This window comes from Pleurodeles waltl, chromosome 4_2, assembly GCF_031143425.1.
Source record: "Pleurodeles waltl isolate 20211129_DDA chromosome 4_2, aPleWal1.hap1.20221129, whole genome shotgun sequence".
NCBI lineage: Eukaryota > Metazoa > Chordata > Amphibia > Caudata > Salamandridae > Pleurodeles > Pleurodeles waltl.
The window spans coordinates 822,855,692-822,875,507 of record NC_090443.1 but is presented as its reverse complement, the minus strand read 5'-3'; the positions used below and the strand labels follow the sequence as shown (position 1 = coordinate 822,875,507).

General features: G+C 44.3%; 1 protein-coding gene across 2 annotated transcripts in view; it reads right to left on the bottom strand.

Moving 5' to 3' along the window:
* Positions 1 to 19,816, bottom strand: part of ITGB3BP (integrin subunit beta 3 binding protein) — a 288,073-nt gene that overhangs the window by 84,687 nt on the left and 183,570 nt on the right. For both annotated transcript variants that reach the window (XM_069232522.1, XM_069232523.1), the window contains exon 5: positions 10,489 to 10,567. In XM_069232522.1, the coding sequence (XP_069088623.1) occupies positions 10,489 to 10,567 (79 nt within the window). The remainder of the gene's footprint in view (positions 1 to 10,488; positions 10,568 to 19,816) is intronic.

Here is a 19,816-nt window from a genome sequence, read left to right as displayed (position 1 = left end):
TTCCTACAGTGGCAAGGCCCTTTGTATGCTGCTATGTTCCTTCAGTGACAAGGCCCCAAAAGCTAACTTCACTGTGGAAGATTCTAACTGCCCTATAAGGAAAACCAAAGTACAGATTAAAATATCAGTTCTGCTATCTCAAGTTTGTGACCAGTTAGAAAAATAGTTCCACCACTACTTTTATTATTTATCAAACGCCCAACTCAATGATGAAGATGGATTTTTAATAAATATTTAAGAAAAGTCACTTTTAGAATGTTACCTTTTCCCCGCCTGAAACTCGTAGAGAATAGTTTGCTTTAGATCCACAGCGGTTACCCAGCCAGCGCTTAACCTTGATGAGATGTGAAAACTGCTCCCAGTGCTGGAAAAATGGCTTGTCTGCGGGAGGTGCTGGTTATCCCCTTGTAGGAAGGCCAGTTAGGATGGACCTAGAAACTTCATAACTTATAAAGACACCAGCCAATTCACAAGTTAATGCAAAGTGAGACCCAGAGAAAGCAGCCCTTTGTCTCCAAGCCAGACTGGCACCAAACCCAGTGGGAGAGGGGTTACCCCCAAAAAACTTTTGTGAGTGACTACAGAGGGGACTTCTCACATCCATGCCCATACCTATGGGTGGGCATACAGGCTCTGCACAAGGGAGGAATAGTTCTCCCCATTTCGGATTTTTGGATTAAGGTGCACAGTGGGATTGTTTACAGTAGGACACACAGGAAGTGCTCAAATTAGGTAGGGTTGCCCCTGGGAACTTTTACCTCACTGGTTAGTGAAACGCCAGGAGGTAACCCAAATCATTAGCTGGTGCCAACCATAAAAGTGGCACCCCAAGGCACCCTCCTCAAAACACTCTCTGGTCCTGTGGAATAAGAGATGAATAACTGCAACTGCTGTTTGATACCTGTGAGGAGACATGAAGGGCTGGATGTACTCCCACTTATATCCCAGGACAAAGAATTTTACTCCAAAGGTCAGTTGACTGACCTCCTGCGTGGCTACAGGCACCCAACAAGCAGCAAGAGGATTTTTCCTTGAAGTGCCCAGCCAACAAGTAGCAATTGTACCAGAACTGAATCCTGCTTGTGGCCTATGCTGAAGTGCTGTTCGTGAAGTCCTCAGATCACTGGCCGTGTCTATCTGGACTTTTCCTAACAAATATTTAAAGTTAAGACTTAGAATTTTTTTTGAATTTCAGAGGTTTGGAGGACCAGAACCAATCACCCAAGCCGATTTGCCCAAGGTGCAACTTCGCTGGGCCGAAGAAATCAGTTTCTCCTGCTTGGAGCTTCTCCGAAGCACATGGAACTCCTTGTCTGACACAGCCTACAACTTTGTCCACTTTTTCACACTGAAGGATTCTGAGTTTCAAAAAAGAGACTAAGTCTGAAGACAGAAATCTTGACTGGGCAAAGGTGCCAAAAGTATCTGGCCAACAGGAGGACTTCAGTGTGAGAAATTTAAATTTTCCAAATCAGAGCTTTGCCCTCGCCAAATCCAATGGCTTCATCGGGACCTCATCCAATGGCTATCAGAGTTCAAGAAGACTTTCTTAGATATAGCTTGCAACCTTGCCCTGCTGGAGGATTTTGTCTTCTATTTTAGAGACTTAGGGCCATATGTACGAACACATTTTCCCATTGACACAGAATGGGAAAAACCCTTTGCTACATCTGGCCCTAAGTTCCAAGGTAAAATCACTGACCAGGACGGTTGGTGTACCTGACCCATGCTCTATCGCGGTCAGCATGAATTGCACCTTGGTCCCGGTCTCCAGTGACCAAAGACTATGCTTGGCTCTTAGTGCTTAAAATTCAGACCTTCAGTTCCACTCACTGGCTTTTTCTAATGTTGGTGTCCTTTTATTTATTAAATGTTAAAAATATGCTGCTTGCAGTGCTTTTAGTTTGCAACTGGTGTGATTTGACCAATCTTACCGCTTTTCTTTTAAGAGGAAAGACTTCCTTTAGCAACTGACAGTGCGCGTATCACTCTTGTACCTGTTCTCAAGAAAATGGAGTTGCAAGGGTGCGCTGGGCCGTAACGCAGGCATGGACAATGGGCCATCTAGTCCAGCTAATTAAAAATATGCACTAGGGTTTCAGTGGACCCGTCAGAGCCCTAGGTAATCATGCACTCCACCTGTTGCAACACTGATAGGCTAGGCTGCTGTGTCAAGTTTTGTTTCTATCTATGAATGTAGAAAGGTAAAAATTAATTGATTTGATAAGAATATCCTAGCACTTATACCAGATTTGTGAGCACTGCACATTTCTGCCTGAGAAGGTATTGTGCTAAGGTTATCTATAAATGCTGCAAATACGCCCTTATCCATGACCAATAGAGCCAGAACTTCCTGCTAGAGGATTGACAAGTGGTTCCCTAAAAGAGGGTCTGTAACGCGAGAAATAAGTGGCAGTTAGCCAGGAATGTAAGGTGTATCCTCATAGGACAATCTAGAGCCCCCCCCTGACCAGATATGATGCTCTGCCACCTTTGGAAAAAAATGCTGTATCCTGCCTCGAACAGGGGGGTGCATGTACCACAATGGGTCAATTTAAGGTGGTTTTCTAGCTGTGGCAGGGGATTGGGCAGTGCGCTCTCCCTGAGGTCTTGGACACTGTTGGCTTGATTCCAGACTCCAGCCTCGAAAGGACAGAGGGCAGTTACTGGTTTGGAAAAACATGCCAAAGCCTCAAAAGAGGCAAAACTGCTGCATGAGTGCAGAAAGGCAGAGAGAATGTGCTGTTAGCGTACTTTAATTAAAGACAGACCAGTCGCATCAAATGGCATGCCCATTAGGCACATCTGGATGTCACCTGAAAATCAAGTGGATTTCATCCAGGTGTGGAGCAATGGTGTCCAGTCCTGACTGGATGACTTACTTTGCCACATCTTACCCACCCTTAATAATTTGCGCCAGGTTAGCACTATATCCGTCTCAGACAGTTGGCAAGAGGTTGCTAACTATGTTCTGCAATGCGTGAAAATAGTGTCCAAATTCAGTTTCTCAAATGCCTCTGAAATGCATTTCACCTCCCTATCTGCAGGTGTTGAGGGTAATGAATTTGGGGTAGATTTGCTGGTGGATGCTTGGGCCACAAAGCTTTTTGGCGTAGGATGTTGCATCAGGAAGGTTGAGTCTGGGTCTCCTATAGCGCATCTATGCCTTCTGGTCACTTTCCTATTAACTGGCAGGAAAGAACAGGGCTATGTCCATGTATCCAGTACAGTGTCTGTCAAGGCTTCATTGAACAGAATGTGGTTTGGAAGAAATCTGCCAAAACTGCAGGAATTATGTGAACACATTTGTTTTAACATCCACAGAAGGCAAATGAAGATCACGGACTTCTGCAGCATGTTGGATGACCACTGTGAAAGAGACTGATTCTTCAGCAGAGCGAATGGGGGATGGAGTGAAGGGTAGGGGAATTCAACCAAGTATCTGGGGAAGTATCTAGCCCAATGGCCGTCTGTAGGTCCATATAAAGTTGTCATTAATTGTAAAACTGATGTTCATCCATTCCATTCCGCTTGTTATCAAGACCATGTTGACCTCTGGTCTGCATTTTAGCCAAAGGGTTTCTGGAGAGACTGTCTATTCTGAGGTAATGGTAGAGTTGTGTGCCAGTCTGAGAGGGTTTGTACACCTGGAGCATACTGGAGCATTCAGTGTGGCGGTACTAGGGAAGTGCATTTGCCTAATGTATGCATGTGCATCAGTCGTTCAACTCGCACACACAGGACAATCACAGTTACACGTGAATAGACTGGGTCTCCAGTATCTATTAATCATGTGAAATTCGGGCCTTCACCTAAACCTTAGTCTATGCATGTAAAAGACACAGGTTGTAAACAGTTGAGGGTGTGAAATTTTATAAAATATCAATTTGCCCGAAGGACAGAATGCTCCACTAATCATCTAGCCATACATACAAATCCTTTTGATGCTATAAAGTGAGTGAGGTGACAATTTATGCCAGTGTTTTAATAAGAGTTTTCAGAATATCCTCGGATTATGCCAAGGCTCGTGTTCTTGTTGGATTCTGGCAATTTAAAATATCAGAGGTCTAATTCTGTTAAATATTTTAATATTCACAGGTTTTGTTTATAAATGACCTCTGTAAAGGGTAGACCTTTGATCACAGAAGCACTCTGAATAGGTCGGCACTTTAGTTATATATACTAGAGTTCTGAATAAAAACCCCATTACAGTTATAGTATTGTTTTATGTGCAACATTGCTCTCTTTCTTGCTTTAGGAACTTACCGCGGAAGCGGATTTATTTGACTTAAAATGTTACCATAAAGAAATCCAGATTATATTTGCGGTCCAGTGCTTAGATTGCCAAAACAAGGATCAAGGAGAGCACTCACAGTCTGACCATCTCCACCCGATTACATAGTGTAATTCTCAGGCAAAAGACTTTATCTCACTGTGCACGAGTTCCTTTGTTAGCCATAACTATAATTGTTCACCAAGAACTAGATCAATAGCTCGTTTCAGTTTACAACTAGATGAACTCTGCAAGGTCTTGTAAGTGTCAACATGTAATGGGACAGATCCTCAAAGCTATATAGTCATATAACAGTGACTACATGTGTAAACAATGGTTTTGTACGGATAAAGTTATTAACTTGCAACAAGGTTTTTGTGTGAGCAAGTGTACTTATGGGTCTGGCAACAGGTGGGAAGTTCTAGTTCCTGGATTGGAATGCCCTATGATTTTGTGCACACCCACATAGGTACTCATTCAAGGGCATTCACTGACATCTCTCCAACCTATTCATACTTTGAAAAAGTATGAAATTTACTCCTCATAAGGGTAGGAGAAAAACGTGTTCCAGGGTGGAACTGTATCAGCCCCTCCAAAAAATTAAAGTGGAAGTAAAGGAAAAGGAATATCCCCATTGGGGAAAATATTTTCCCACTGGAAAAAAACAAAAAAGTTTCAACAAGTGAATTTGCATTTGCTCTACACATTTTTGCATGATCCAATATACATGTAGACTCGCTCATTCAAAAATGGAATTCACAAAATGATGCTAGGAGTTTAGTTTCAAGGCCTGCTTCTATAAGTCTTGTGAAATCCTGAAAACCATACATCTGCACTAAGGCAAGTCACAGAACTGTGTGCGCATTTATGTAACTTTTTTTTTTTTTTTTAAATAACGGGGCTCCTATTTTACTAGATCATTTACTCGCTGCCACTAATGTTGAACTTAAGAGTTTGGTACTAATTCTTATCTTTTATGCTGGCAGACAAAAAGATGCTGGCAGACATGAAGTATTTTTTAATAATTGATAACACAGTAGTTTAGAAAACTGCCTGTGACTTCCCTCCTTATTTCAAATTGCAAATATAATTTGGGTTTATTTTATATTGAAAACAATCACGTATTTGGCTCTCAATCTTTTGCTTGCATTTGCATATAAGCAAAGAGTATTCTGGGAAGCCTTACAAATAGCCACAAAATGTTATAACATATTGAAAATGTGAATACATGTTATTGCAGCTCACTGTATTTCCTTTCAGTACCCACCTTAATAAAGGCTTTCCATTGATGAATCATATATACAATTACGAACACCTTACAAGTGGAAGTATAGCTTGCCTTAGTAGCTGACAATTTGCTTTCCCATAACGGTATTGCAAGCTGTAAATTGGCAGCCAATGGGTTTGGGCGCCGGGGTTGTGTGCACTTATCCAGGGGACAAAGAAAACAAGCACTGGCAAAGCCAATAGGTCTTGCCTGTACAAGAGCTATTGGCTTTGGCAATGCATTTTGCCATGTTGTACACCAGTGTGGCTGCTGTCCAGCATGGCTAAAAGTTAGTGGCGTGGAGTGTCAGAGTGGATTGGGGAATTAGAGTGTCGTAGATCAGATTTGTTGTCGTAGAGTAGAGGAGGGAGAGTAGTGTCGTAAAGGGCAGTAGAGTTCAGTGCAGAGTGTTGTAGAGTGGGGTGGAATAGGGTGCATTGCGTTGGAATGGGCTGAGGTAGTGGGGTGGATTGGAGTAGAGTGGGTGGACTGTATTGGGGTAGAGTGGGGTGAAATGAAGAGGGGTGGATTTAAATGGGGTGAGGTGGATGGGATTGGGGTGGGTTGGGTTATTTTGGATTGGGGTGGGTGGTTTTGATTGGAGCGATAGGGGTGGGGGATTGGAGTGGTGTGGATTGGACTAGATTGAGTGGGTGGATTGGACTGAAGTAGGGTGAATAGGAGTCACTGGATTGGAGTGGGGTGGATTGGACTGGGGTGGAGTGGATTGGATTGGGGTGGAGTGGGTGGGTGGGGTGTGCTGGATGAACTGGAGTGTGGTGGACTGGACTGGGATAGATTGCGGTGGACTGGAGTGAGTGGAATGAAATGGGGTGAACTGGGGTGTGGTGGGCTGCAGTGGGGTGACTGGAGTGAGGAGTGTTAAACAGATTGGAGCGGGTGGATTGCATTGAGATGGGGTGGATGATTGGAGTGGGGTGGACTGAGATGGGGTATGTGGGTTAGATTGGGGTATGTGGGTTAGATTGGGGTGGTGTTTATGGGGTTGATTGTAGTGGGGTGGACAAGTGGGGTGGATTGGACTGGGATGGGGTGGTTTGGAGTGGGGTCAGGCTGGATTGATTTGAGTGTGGTGAACTGAATTGGTATGGATTAGATTGGGGTTGAGTGGGGTGGACTGGGATTGAGTGGGGTGGATTGGAGTGGGGTGGATTGGAGTAGGGTGGGGTGGGGTGGATTAGGATGGGGTGGATTGGGGCGGACTGGAGGGATAGATTAGAGTGAGGTGAGGTGGATTGGGGTAGGGTGGACTGGAGATGGGTGGAGCGGATTGGGGTGGGGTGGATTTGAGAGGGGTGTACTGGAGTGGGGTGGAGCAGATTGGGGTGAGGTGTATTGGAGTGAGGTGGGGTGGATTAGGGTGGGGTGCAGTGGGGTGGGTGAGTGTGGTGGATTGGATGGGTAGATTGGATAGGGGTGGGGTGGATTGAAAAGGGACAGGTGGATAGGATTGGGGTAGGGTGGATTGGAGTGGGCGAACTGGAGTGGGGTGGATTCGATTTGACTGTATTGGGGTGAATTTGAATGGTGTGGATTGGAGTGGGTTGGATTGGAGTCGGGTGGACTGAATTGAAGTGGGGTAGATTACGGTGGTTTGGAGTGGGGTGGATTATACTGGAGTAGGGTGGATTAATGTGGACTGGATTTGACTGGAGTGGGGTGGATTAAAGTAGATTGTATGGAGTGGGGTGTTGTGGGTGGATTGGAGCAGAGTGGACTGGAGTGATGTGGGTTGTATTGGACTAGGGTGGGTTGTATTGGAGTGGGGTGGGGTGGGTTGGACTGGAAAAGAGTTGGATTGGAGTGGGGTCAATCGGACTGGAGTCTGGTAAATTGGACAGGGTGGATTGGATTGGGGTGGACTGGATTGCAGTGAGTGGATTGTGGTGGAATGGAGTGGGGTGAATTGGGATGGATTGGAGTGCACTTGATTGGAGTGGGATAGGTTGTTTTGGATTGGAGTGGGTTCTTTGGGGTTAGAGTTGGGAGGTTGGCGTGGGGCAGATTGTTTTGGACTAAAGTAAGCAGACTGGAGTGAGGCAGAGGGAGACAGATTGGAGTGGGGCAGACTGGAGTGGGGCTGGTTATTTTGGAATGGAGTGGGCAGACTAGCGTGGGGCAGACTGTTTTGGATTGGAGTGAAGCAGATTATATTAGGGTGGATTGAGTGGATTGGTGTGGGGCGGACTGGACAGGAGTGAGATGGATTGGACTAAGGACGGGTAGAATGGATTGGAGCAGGCATATTTTTTTGGGTTGGAGTGGTGCAGATTGGAGTGGGGCAGATTGAAGTGGGTTCGAGTGGGGCAGCCTGGTGTGGGGCAGATTGGAGTGGGACAGATTGTTTTGGATTGACTGGGGCAGATTGGAATGGGGTGGATTTGAGCGGGCAGATTGTCTTGGATTAAAGTGGGGCAAACTGGAGGTTAAAAGATTGGAGTGGGGCAGGTTGTTTTGGTTTGCAGTGGGGCAGACTGGAGAGGGGCAGATTATTTTGGGTTGCAGTGCAGCAGATTTCAGTGAGGCACATAGCTGCCAAGTTATCCAGGTCCATGCGGGATGTGCTGCTCCAGTCCAGGTTTTTTCCTTTGAACTCTGGGACTTGTTGTCTTGTTTTTTAATGGAATGAACAAAGCTACCAGTCCCAGAATTCAAAGAAAAAAACCTGGACTAGACCAGCACATCACACATGGACCAAGGAAACTTGGCACAGTTGGGGGGCAGATTGTTCTGGATTGAGCACACTGGAGTGGGACAGATTATTTTGGACTGGAGTGGGGCAGATTGGTTTGGAGAGAAGCAGATTGTATTAGGGTGGATTCGACTGGAGTGGATGGGAGTGGGGTGGGGTGGACTAGATGAGTGGGGTGGGGTGGGGTGGATTAGATGAGAGTGGGGTGGGGTGGATTAGATGGGCGTGGGGTGGATTAGATGGGCGTGGGGTGGATTAGATGGGCGTGGGGTGGATTAGATGGGCGTGGGGTGGATTAGATGGGGGTGGGGTGGATTAGATGGGCGTGGGGTGGATTAGATGGGCGTGGGGTGGATTAGATGGGCGTGGGGTGGATTGGATGGGAGTGGGGTGGGATAGATTGGACTGGGGAGGGGTAGATTGGGTGAAGCTGGCATATTGTGTTGGATTGGAGTGGGGCAGACTAAAGTGGGACAGACTGTTTTGAGTTGGAGTGGGGCAGACTGTAGTGGGGCAGATTATTTTGGAGTGAGAAGGATTGGAGTGGGGCAGATTGTTTTGGATTGCAGTGCAGCAGATTGCAGTGGGGCACATAGCTGCCAAATTACCCAGGTCCATATGTGATCTAATGCTCCAGTCCAGGTTTTTTTCCTCTGAACTCTGGGACTTATAGTCTTGTTTTATAATGGAGTAAACAAAACTACAAGTCCCAGAATTCAAAGTAAGAACCTGGACTGAAGCAGCACATCACATATGGACCTGGGAAAATTGGCAGGGTTGGGGGAAGTGTTCTGGATTGGGCACACTGGAGTGGGGCATATGATTTTGGAGTGGGGCAGATGGTTTTGGATTGGAGTGGGGTAGATTGCAGTGGGGTAGACTGAGTGGGGCATTTTGTTTTGGATTGGAGTAGGGCAGATTGTTCTGGACTGGAGTGGGGCAGATTGTTTTGTACTGGTGTAGATTGTTTTCGATTGGAGTGAGGCGAACTAGAGTGGGGCAGATAAGACTGGGGTCAGTTGGTAAAACTGGAGTGGGCTTGGTTGATTGGATTGGAGTGGATTGGTGTGGGGTGGATTGGAGTGGGAGGATTGTAGTGAGGTGGATTGGGGTGTACTGCACGATTATGCATCATTTCAGAAATTACACATAATAAACAAACAATGTCGCTTTGCAATATTTAGAATAAGATAATTGTCATCTTTTGAGAACAGCGCCCAAGAGCTAAAACAAAAGAAAATATGAGTGAAAAGTGAGAAAAGACGACTTGGCAAAATATAAGAAAGTTAGCTATTTTGTTTGTCCTATTGGGAACTTTTTTGACAGTCACACACCTACTGTTTGCACGGCACTGCAAGTTAAAAACAACAAAACAGTACCTCAGTCATGTCAGGAGCAGCGGACGTTCACTGATTAGGTTGAATCAATCAGTGCTTGGTCCCTGCTCCACACAGACGAATGGAAATGATGCCAGGCCTGCAGTGACGAATTATGAGCTGTAACGCAGAATGCCACGCAAGCCAACAAATGGTAAGGGACAGGCGGCCCTTTACTGTACACAAAAGTCTTGCATGTGAGAAGCATGTACTCAAAGGCTCAACCCTAAATATTAAAACTTGTTGTCCTTGACCCTAGAAAATATGTCCTGGGCATAGGGTGACAGAAATCCTACATTCCTGAAACAGCTGTTACAAAATGTGACCGGTCTCTGATTTTGGGATGCAACATATTTACTAATAGGTTCCACTGAGTCAAAGAAAGGCCTGGCTAATGCATAATTATTATACAGGTATCTGTGACCCACCCCACCCTGACTGACTGCAAACACGGGGACAGCTGCCTGCAAGGAACAGAAGACCACCAGCTCTCTATTTGCATAGCATTTGTGGAGTCTGTAACTTTCCAACTGCGGTTGCAAACCATTGATAAATCTCACTGCAAATCGCAAAAGAGGTGAGCAGTGAGCACGAGACGTTCATGTACCCTCCTAACAGTCATTTGAATTGAGTCACAAAACCCTGAATGGTTTTCCGAAACGCAAAACGAGTTTAGTAAACAGAAAAAAAGTAATTATGGTTTGCACCCCCTGTGATTTTGAGACTATGGGGTTTTGTGACCATGTCCTAAAAAAATTCTTGAAAAGGTGTGTTAAATGTATTTTTAGAAAACAGATGTTAAGCCCCTTCCCCCACTTCCCCCCACGACACACAAACACAATATTACAAAAATACAGACCTTCAGACTTTTAAGATTAGTTCTCATTTTTATGAAGCTCGCCAGGGACTTTTCTGCTCGGGAATGTAACACCATGAAGCTGCATATAAAAAAAAAAACATGTTAACTTAAAAATTGTACGTCAAAGACGACACCCTTAGCCTGAAGTGTGACTCCTTTTTATTCACAAACCCACAAAACTTAATTGACTGTATTGGTATTGGGTTGTATCTTTATTGGTGGCGTAAACTTGCACACCAGGTAGTGCCCTTCCTCTAATTCGTGTTGGTAAATCCAGAGGCTAATGAAGGGCCGGGTTGACAGGTTTAAAATATCTCTTAGCAGTCACAGAAAGGGTGCATTGCTGTGGTTAGTGGTCGGCCATTTTGAAAGGAGCGTGATTTGAAGTGGCAGTGAGCACGAGGAGAGCAGTTGCTGCTGTGTACAGCATTCCTGGGAAGCAACAGGTGGCGCCTTGGAAACGTCAGTGCTGGTGGACTGCACGGGACGCAGTCCAGAGAATGCTAAGGCCCAAATTAAAGGTGCGTGCTGACGTGTTAATGTGCTACATAGGTATTTATTGTGAGGCCACGGCAACCCAAGCAATGGATCGCTGTGCACGTGACCACCCCTATGTGCCCACCGAAGAATAGTAACATATCGGTTTCTGGGACGTCAGAGCGCGCTACAATTGCAAGTTATTTGGCACACGACAGACTCGGGCAATTTGACTCATAAAACATCCTAGTGAAGATTGAAACGTATTTTCAGCACTTCAGTTTGATGAAACAGCCATGCACACACAATTTCCTGAAAATAAGGGAAAATAAAGAAAGATATCTCTGATTTCAGAGCACACTTCCAAGGAGTAAACGCCTAAGCAGGCCCGAATGAGAAAATACGATGCTGCACGTGGGATGCCTTAACCGGGAAAGGTCGCAAGCCCGATTTCACCCATGCTAAAAAATACATTGTGATGTAACATACGTTGTCAAGGCACATTTGAAGGCAAATGACTGCAACACGTGTTCAGCCTAAACATAAGTTGTATTCTGTCTTCATGAAATAAAATTCAGACAACTTGAACCAATTTATTGAACAGTTCCTAAGGACGGCAGAGGAAAAAATATACAAAATCCAAGTGAAACTATAGGACATCCTATTTGTCAGCCAAAATGAAGTAATGCTGAGTAAAGCAGGGGGCAGTTCCGCGCACCAGTAACAAGGCGCAATGGTTAAAGACGTGGCCTGCTCTGGGCAGCAGGAGAGCTCATAGAATCGGCTGCAGCATTTAATAGCACCACTCAGAGGACAGACGTTCTACGTCAGGCAACTACAACATCTTTCTTCCCTCTACAGCATTGGAGAGAGAGCTAAGGCGCGGGGAGAGGGAACAGCTTCCTCGGGAAGTTCAATGTGGACCAACGCCTTCTAATAGAACTGGTTGAAGAAGAGACTTGCCTCAGCAACAAGATAACTTCCGCCTGGCACACTGATAAATGTGGGCATGAGGGGCGTATGAGCAGCTTCACTTGCTTATGCGTCCCAGATGTCGGTCAAGCTCTTGTAAAACCGGCCAATGGCCATGCTTACTTCCCTGGCAAATTTCGACAGACTGGCATTCAATCAGAATGCCACATTTGGACAGCCTGTCATGCCACTCCAGAAGAGAAAGACTGAGCAGAATTAAGCAGTAATGCTTTTTTTTATTTAAAGGACTACGTGACCTTAAAACAGGAATTCTGTGATTGAGCTACACAATAAGTTAATAACAGAAGGGATTCCTCAAACTGAAAAGCTAAACCATGGACAACAGCAGTTTTACAAGAAAGACCTAGTTTGGTTTCAGATCTATTCGAGGCATAGCAGTGGCTGAATAAGGAATCACTAATCAGTCACACAATGATTAGTTGCGATGTGACGTGCAGAAAGTAGGCCACTGCCTGGTCCTTAAAATTAAGCAATCCAAATAGCACGTTGTAAAATGAGTTACATGAAAGCCTTATTATACAGTAGTAACGCGAGGGCCGTCATCACGCTGAACGCAGTGCTTAATTTGTGCTTGTTGTTTCCGGTGCTGAGCACAGGCACTTATTTGTGAGGGCCGGGGCTTATTTTTATGCCTCAAGCATTTGCTGCGAGCAAAAGACACACATGGGAAAGACGGAAGAAGGAAAAACTAAAAAGCGTCATAAAGGGAGAAAGTAGAAAGGTGCAGGATGAGCTGAAGGGGCAGGGGTGGCCGTAAATGGATTGAAGAGGCCCGAGATGGCTTCAGGATTACGCTGCCTCACTATTCAGTGCTGGCAGATTTAATTACAGCAGCCTCCTGTTTAAGAGAAGGGCTTTAAGCACCGGCACCTCTTTATTTACAAATTAAGCACTGGCTGAACGTATTTCTTTGTAAAAAGCCTTCTTCAAAGTATCACGAGTAAAATACACATCTGAGCAGGGAGCCTGTGTATAGTATAGTTGTAACAAAAAATGCCACCTATATATTTTTTTTTTAGAAAAAACACAAGTTTCAAAGAAAAACAAGAAATGTAAACATATGGTCTCGGGCCACACAGGCAGACTAGAACTAATACCTTCCCTTCTTGGTAAGGCCACCCACATGCCGCTGCTCACTCGTCTCGGACTGTGGCGGTGACAGCTAGAACAGGTGCCCTCTCTGTACGGCGTGTGGTGTGGTAAACCACAAAGTGCTCGAGGAAACGGGGACTTCCATCTATCTGCTTCACTTTCTCTCCTTCCCAAGAGTAGAAAGATTCTGTCGTAACGTCTGAAGAAGCATCAAGGGTTCAGGGACGCTCCAATGCAAGCTTCCTGTCGGCGGTGGTCCTGGGACGGGAGTGTAGAGGAAGAGCACGGAATGTGAAGGAGCAATGGCGAGACCTGCCTGTGCAGGGGAGCCAGAATCATAGTGTTGACGACTGCTGCACTAACACCAATGGAATGAACACGCGACTGGTACCTTGAAGTACAAGACTATAAAAGATCGAGCTTTCTTTTGTGTGTGTGTGGGCCTTCCAGACTTGCACATGCCAAGGGTCGTCCAACACAGTCCCCGGTACATAGTAAATAAAGGAACCACATCATTGCAAGTGTTATATGATGATAATATCCCTGATGAAAGACCATGGCGGCGCTAAATGCAAAGGGAATAATTTGCACATTGGGATTAATATCAACAGACCAATTGTGTGACAAAATAAATCAAATTCAACAATAAATGCTGACTTCCTTTAAGTAAATTACAAGGTGTAAATGATTTATGTATAAACCAGAGAGACTTGAAGAATTAACGGAAAAGTTGATTAAAACAAGCAGCGAATTTCGCATCCTTGGGTTTCTGTTTGGTGGACTATTTGTCATTTGACATGTAGGCAATTAACTGTCTTCACAGACTAACTCAGAAATGCTTTTTTTTGCTTTAACAAGCTCCGACCACTAAAAACAGCTATACTGTGGCTGCAACAAGAACAGATAAAAACTTGGAGAACACTCAGACCAATAAAAGTTATTTAATTGGTTTGGGAGTTTTATGTGAAGAACTTCGTGCTGCCTTAGGATACCTTCTAGAGCTAAAGATTACCAAAGTCAGCCAATCAATCAGGATTTATAAAGTGTGGCAAATCACCCAGGAGGGTCTCCAGGCGCTGAATCATGCTTGATGGGGTGGAGGAGTTAGGGTCCTATCAGCACAGGAGTTCTAGTCGGATTTCCACAATTGCTTCAACCTTTTGTGACAAGATCAGGTAAAGGCGGCCCAGAACTGTTCAGTTTTCAAGCTTTTCCTAAACAACAGATGGTTTGGTTTTGACCGTAGCAGTGGTTTCAGTGTTTCACAGCCCTGGACCCTGTAACTGAATGATATTTTCCCACCTTTTCATCCTTTTTGTTGGAAAAGGTTCATCCCCAAACACTTTGCTCCTCCATTTTTTCTTAATACGTTTTGCTGGCCTTAGGACTGTGTACTTCAGTGCTAAAGTGCTTGTGCTCTCTCCCTAAAACATGGTAACATTTTCTTATACTCATCTGGCATGTCTAATTTGCTCATAAGTCCCTAGTAAAGTGCATTATATGTGCCCAGAGCCTGTAAATTAAATGCTACTAGTGGGCCTGCAGCACTGATTGTGCCACCAACTTAAGTAGGCCTTTAAACATGTATCAGGCCTGCCATTGCATAGGCTGTGTGTGCAGTTTAACCTACCATGTCGACCTGGCAAAATCAAAACTTTTGCCATGCTCAAAGCTTCCTTTTTAATACACATAAGTCATCCCTAAGGTATGCACTAAACAGCCACAGGGAAGGATGCAGTGAATGTAAAAAGCTGGAGATGTAATTTCAAGTTTTACATGCCTTGGTAGTGAAAAACTCAAATTCGTTTTTCACTACTAAAAACCGTCTCTCCTATAAGATAACATTGGAGTTGCCTTATTACAAGTGCAATTTCCAAATGGAAGAGATAACTAGAATCCTAATTTAAAATTCTAATTTATGGTTAAGTAGGAATTTAAATTACAGTTCTGAAATTGTCACTTTTAGAAAGTTGGTGTTTTCTTGCCTTACCATTTGGTACATGCAGCCTGTCTCTGGTCATATGACGGAGTGGTTAGGTGTTGGGCTTTGTGTATTCCTCCTGGACAGCCATACACAATGGGAGCTTCGGTGTAACTAGATGGCCCATCACTGGCACACACATACCAGAATATGCTGTGTCCTGTCCACACAAAATTGCATTGTCCCTCCTGCCAGCTTGGAGCCAAGGCCGGGGAAGCAGGGAATTCCCTGCATTTCAAATTCCCTGTCTAGAAGCGTCCCCTACCTTCCAGAACCAGGGCAGCAGGGTATACTGTTGGACCTGTAAATACTCAGCCAGGAAGGGCTGCTGTGCTACTTAAGGACTGCCACTCTGCTGGACTCCTTTTCTGAGCTGACCTGCTACCCTTTTGCTTGGGTGAGAAGGACTGGACCTGCATCTCTTGAACCCAGAGCCCAGAGTGACTCCAAGGGCTAATTGGCTAGGGTCATGATCTGAAGCCTCAGGGACATAAAATACTTCCAACAACCTTGCATCTGCACCTGGACTCTGCCATCTGCAATTCTGCCCTGCCAAGTGGTGCCAGCCCAGTCCTGGCCCTTGGAAGTGAAGTGGGCCTGAGGTGCTCTGCCAGCCTGTGGATCCCACAGAACTGACGCATATCCTCTGCTGTTTGGTGCCAAGCCTAGCAGAACAGAAAAATTGCTGCTGCTGCATGGATTAGACCTGTCACACAGACTTGCATCGCCGCCGCAACCCACATCACCTTCGGAACCACGGCTGCACAATGCTTCCCAAGTGCAGGCCCTTGCATTTCTCATCGATGGCAGCCTGAACAAGGCATTCCACACCACAGCCTTGCCGGCCACTGGAATGAATGCATTGCCCCGATTGCTCATCACATCCCTGACTCCGGACATTACATCACACGCCCTGTTAACAGGACCCTTGACATAACAGGACCTCGCACCACAGCCTCACCACATCTTAGAAACAATGCATTGCCTCGGCTGCATGATGCATCTGCGGATCCACTGAACTCTCCGCAAACCAGGATTGAAGGTACTTTTGTTAGCAGGCCTAGCTGGGTCCCTGTAGCCGGCCCGCGCCCCATTGTGGTCGTCCTGAATTTGTGGCTCTGTTCCAGTCTAGCGTGACTAGATGGCCACAGTTGGCGTTTTATGCCTTGTGGCACCATTTTCTTTAAAAACTTTAAACATCTCCAGTTTTACTAACTGGATGTGTGTCACTTAGGTCTTGTTTTATTTATTAAAAACTGCCCCATCTTTCTAACTCTGTTGTGGGCTCCTTTCGTGGAGTGTTTTCACTGCATTACTGTTTGAAGTGTGGCACACATACTTTACACATTGCCTCTAAGTTAAACCTGACTGCTCTGTGCCAAGCTACCAGGGAGTTGAGCACAGGTTAATATGGGGTTACTGGTGCCTTACCCTGACAAGGATTGTGGCTGCTTCACCAGGGCTCATACTCCAGTCCACCTGCATCCCAATTTCTTACAATTTTGAACAATCAATGGCTAATGTGATTCACTACTGATAAGCAAAGGTTTCTGTCTGGGGCTCATCCTGATACAAGCCCTGTATTCAGTCTGACTGAATCTTTACATTTCAAATTACAGTGAGCTCCTTTTCTATTGTTAATTGCCATGCCACTGCGGTGCCGATTCAAAACAGCCAGTCAGTTTGGGTCATGATGGTTGTTGGACCTGTATATATCTCCTAGGTGTCTACATGTGCTCCTATGATGGTACTGTTTAATCACTGTCACTTTTGGAAGAAGTGCTGAAGGGGAAGTTAATTGTGAGGGTCTCTGGCTTTGCTTTTGATACTTCTCCAGTTCACATCATGGTTGTATTTCTTGGCTGCATGGCACTGAGAGGTCGTCGCTCTTGGTCAGGCAAGTCCAGGTGGGCCTAGAGTAGCGTGCTGAGGCACTACAGGTTTGAACAGGATGGGTGGCATAGAGTAAGATCTAAGGGATCAGGGCTTCAAAGTGTGAACTGGTTCAGTTTTGGTTTGGGAAAGTGACAGTTAATGGTTTAAATGAAAACAGGCAGAGTATGCGGTGGTGGTATATTGGTTAGGCAGTCTCATGTTGGTCTGTTTGATAATATCACAAGCAAACATTACCAAAATAAGACGGAAACTACTAAGTATAGCTTTATTTTGCTTCAAAACTTCATCCATTTTAATGCAAGTTTGTGATGAAATTAAATTAAACAATATTACATTAAATTCCTCCTGTTTCGATTATGCAGAGCATATTTAAAAAAGTACTTCAGCAAGGGCATCAAAACAGCCTGCTACTTAATGGTGGGGTAACACTGAGGCATGTGGCTGAAGGTTGCTGTGAGTTGTGAACTCACTAGGCAGAATCAGCTAGGGCTTTCAAGTTGGCTAAATCAGGCATCCCCAATAGGACTATGACATCCAAGACCACAAACCGGATTACATCCTGGATATTAAGCTAGTGTTGGCAGTGGTGCCTGTAAGTAACCTACAGCAATTGCAGTGAACATGGAAGAAAACCCCTTTGAAAAGTGGGTAGCTGTCAGCCAAAAGACAACAAACTGCATTTTTCATAGTGTAGCAGAATTAGGAGTGTCGGCTGGAGGTTAGGAGGAGAAATTACAGAGAGCTTTTTTATGTCAAGCCAACTAGACAGTGAAAGCTTTTTAGCTGCAAAAGATATTGTAGAGTTACCAACAGCATAAGGGTCTTGAAGCCCACCCATTGGTTACTACTGGTTGGCATTTCTGTAACTATTTGATACAATGACATAAGCAAATAACACGTACACAAATGGTCTTGACAGACTTCTGTACTTGTTATACTTCAAAATCTCTTCAAAGATTAGTGTTATGTCAATGTTATATTAAATAAATGCAAATAATTAAAAACATACTGTCACTCTTAACTGCTAGCTTTCTACTGGATGGATTTCCTTGTTTCAGCCTGCTCATCTTGTATTTGTCCCTCCCATGGAGCATAGAATCTTTACCATCTCTTTGACTGGCTGACTTTTATGCTTCATCTGCTCGCTTTTATGCAACTACTTTTTTTCTTTTTGTTTTTAGCACTCCACAAGAGTGCATATGTTTCCAAGTTGTCTCCCTCCTGTGCTTTTCAAACCCTCTCCACATTTCTCTTGTCCGTAAGCTTCTCCCCGCCCTCCATATTGTTCTTCCCTCATATTGCACCTCTCCCAAACCCATGTGATTAATAAAAATAAAAAAAACTTGACTTTTGCACTACGTTTTAGAAGGCTGTATTCATACTTAAAAAAAAAAAATCCATCCTGGACCGGTAAAGAAAAAAAACAAATTGTCCTTTTCCAGGTGCATACATGAGTCTTGGAAACGTGTGCATGCATCCAAAAAGACATACCAAACACATTATAGCACCATTTTCTTCAGCCATGCTGCACAGAGCCACAATAATGTACAGCATGACTATAAAACACTGGCAAAGCTAATAAGTGTTATAGCTGAGACCCATTGGCTATGCTAGTACTTGCCCTGCATGACATAATAACTTTACACCACCGTACAAACTGGCTGCATTACTTAGTCTTGAAGGATAAGGGAAAGATACCTGCAAATTTACTGAATGGTGAAATTGTTAATAATTGAACTCTGCATTTGAAGAGTTAGTGTTCCCAGGCAAGGCAATTAAAGAATTCAAAAGCAGCTCCAGCCTGGGAGTCCCAGACATACCTGGAGTTCCCATCGAAGTGTACCGCCCGATCTGACTTGTATGAGGCTTCACACAGTTTGGAGGATCTTTATAAACTTGTTTACGAGATAGATGCCACTACATGGCTTGCAAGCACTGGCCAAGAATTAAAAAATTAGAATGTTGTGTACATGTAGAACATGCAACAGTCTGGCGTGTTTTTGGAAGCCCAGAGCTCTAACAGTTTTGTGTTGATGTGCACCAACACATTCAGAAAGGCTGAATGTGTCAGTGTACACTCCTTGCAGATGTGACCAGCTGCATCTACCCGACAGCGTAAAGTTCATACTTTACATGTCTATCCCAGCTGCTTGCTGTCCTTTATATGTCCAGCAGCTGCCCATCTTTACAAATTCATCAGGGTGCACAATGAGTTCACATCTCATCTGTACACTGCTAACTCCTAGTGCATTCATTTACACTTACAGATGAAGCAATAGCGAAAAGGCATGCAATGATGGAAAGCAGATACATCTCAGTATTTGATACTAAGGAACCTAATGGATTAAATGCAGATAAGGAGTAATGTGTACACTTATGAAGTCTGTAATAGTTAAAGTCTGCCCCATTTTACAGAATTTGTGATAACTTTTTGCAATTCAGATTGGTTTTTAGTTTTAAAATTTGGGTTTCACAGCAATTGGACAGGATAGAAAAAAATCTTATGTCATTTGGAGGACGATATGATTGATTGATGCTACAACTGAGATATGCACAATGCTGCATTAATTCTTTTAAATTTAAGAGGACCTTTGCATTTGTGACTTTAATAAATCAACTTTACAATGCTCAGATGGGCTTAATTGTGCTATATATTTAAATTTTTATTACCGATTTCAGTGTCATGGTTGCTAAATATTCAAATGTTATTTTGAGTGCTAGTAAAATGTATTATGTGATCTTCCACTTGGGATTAATATTATAAAACAATCAACCTTTTTATTGCAAATGGTACAACACTGAATTTGGTCAGAAATGCATATAAAAATTATCAAGATCAATGTAATACAATTTATGCTTTGTTTCGCTTGCTAATGAAGACGAAATGCA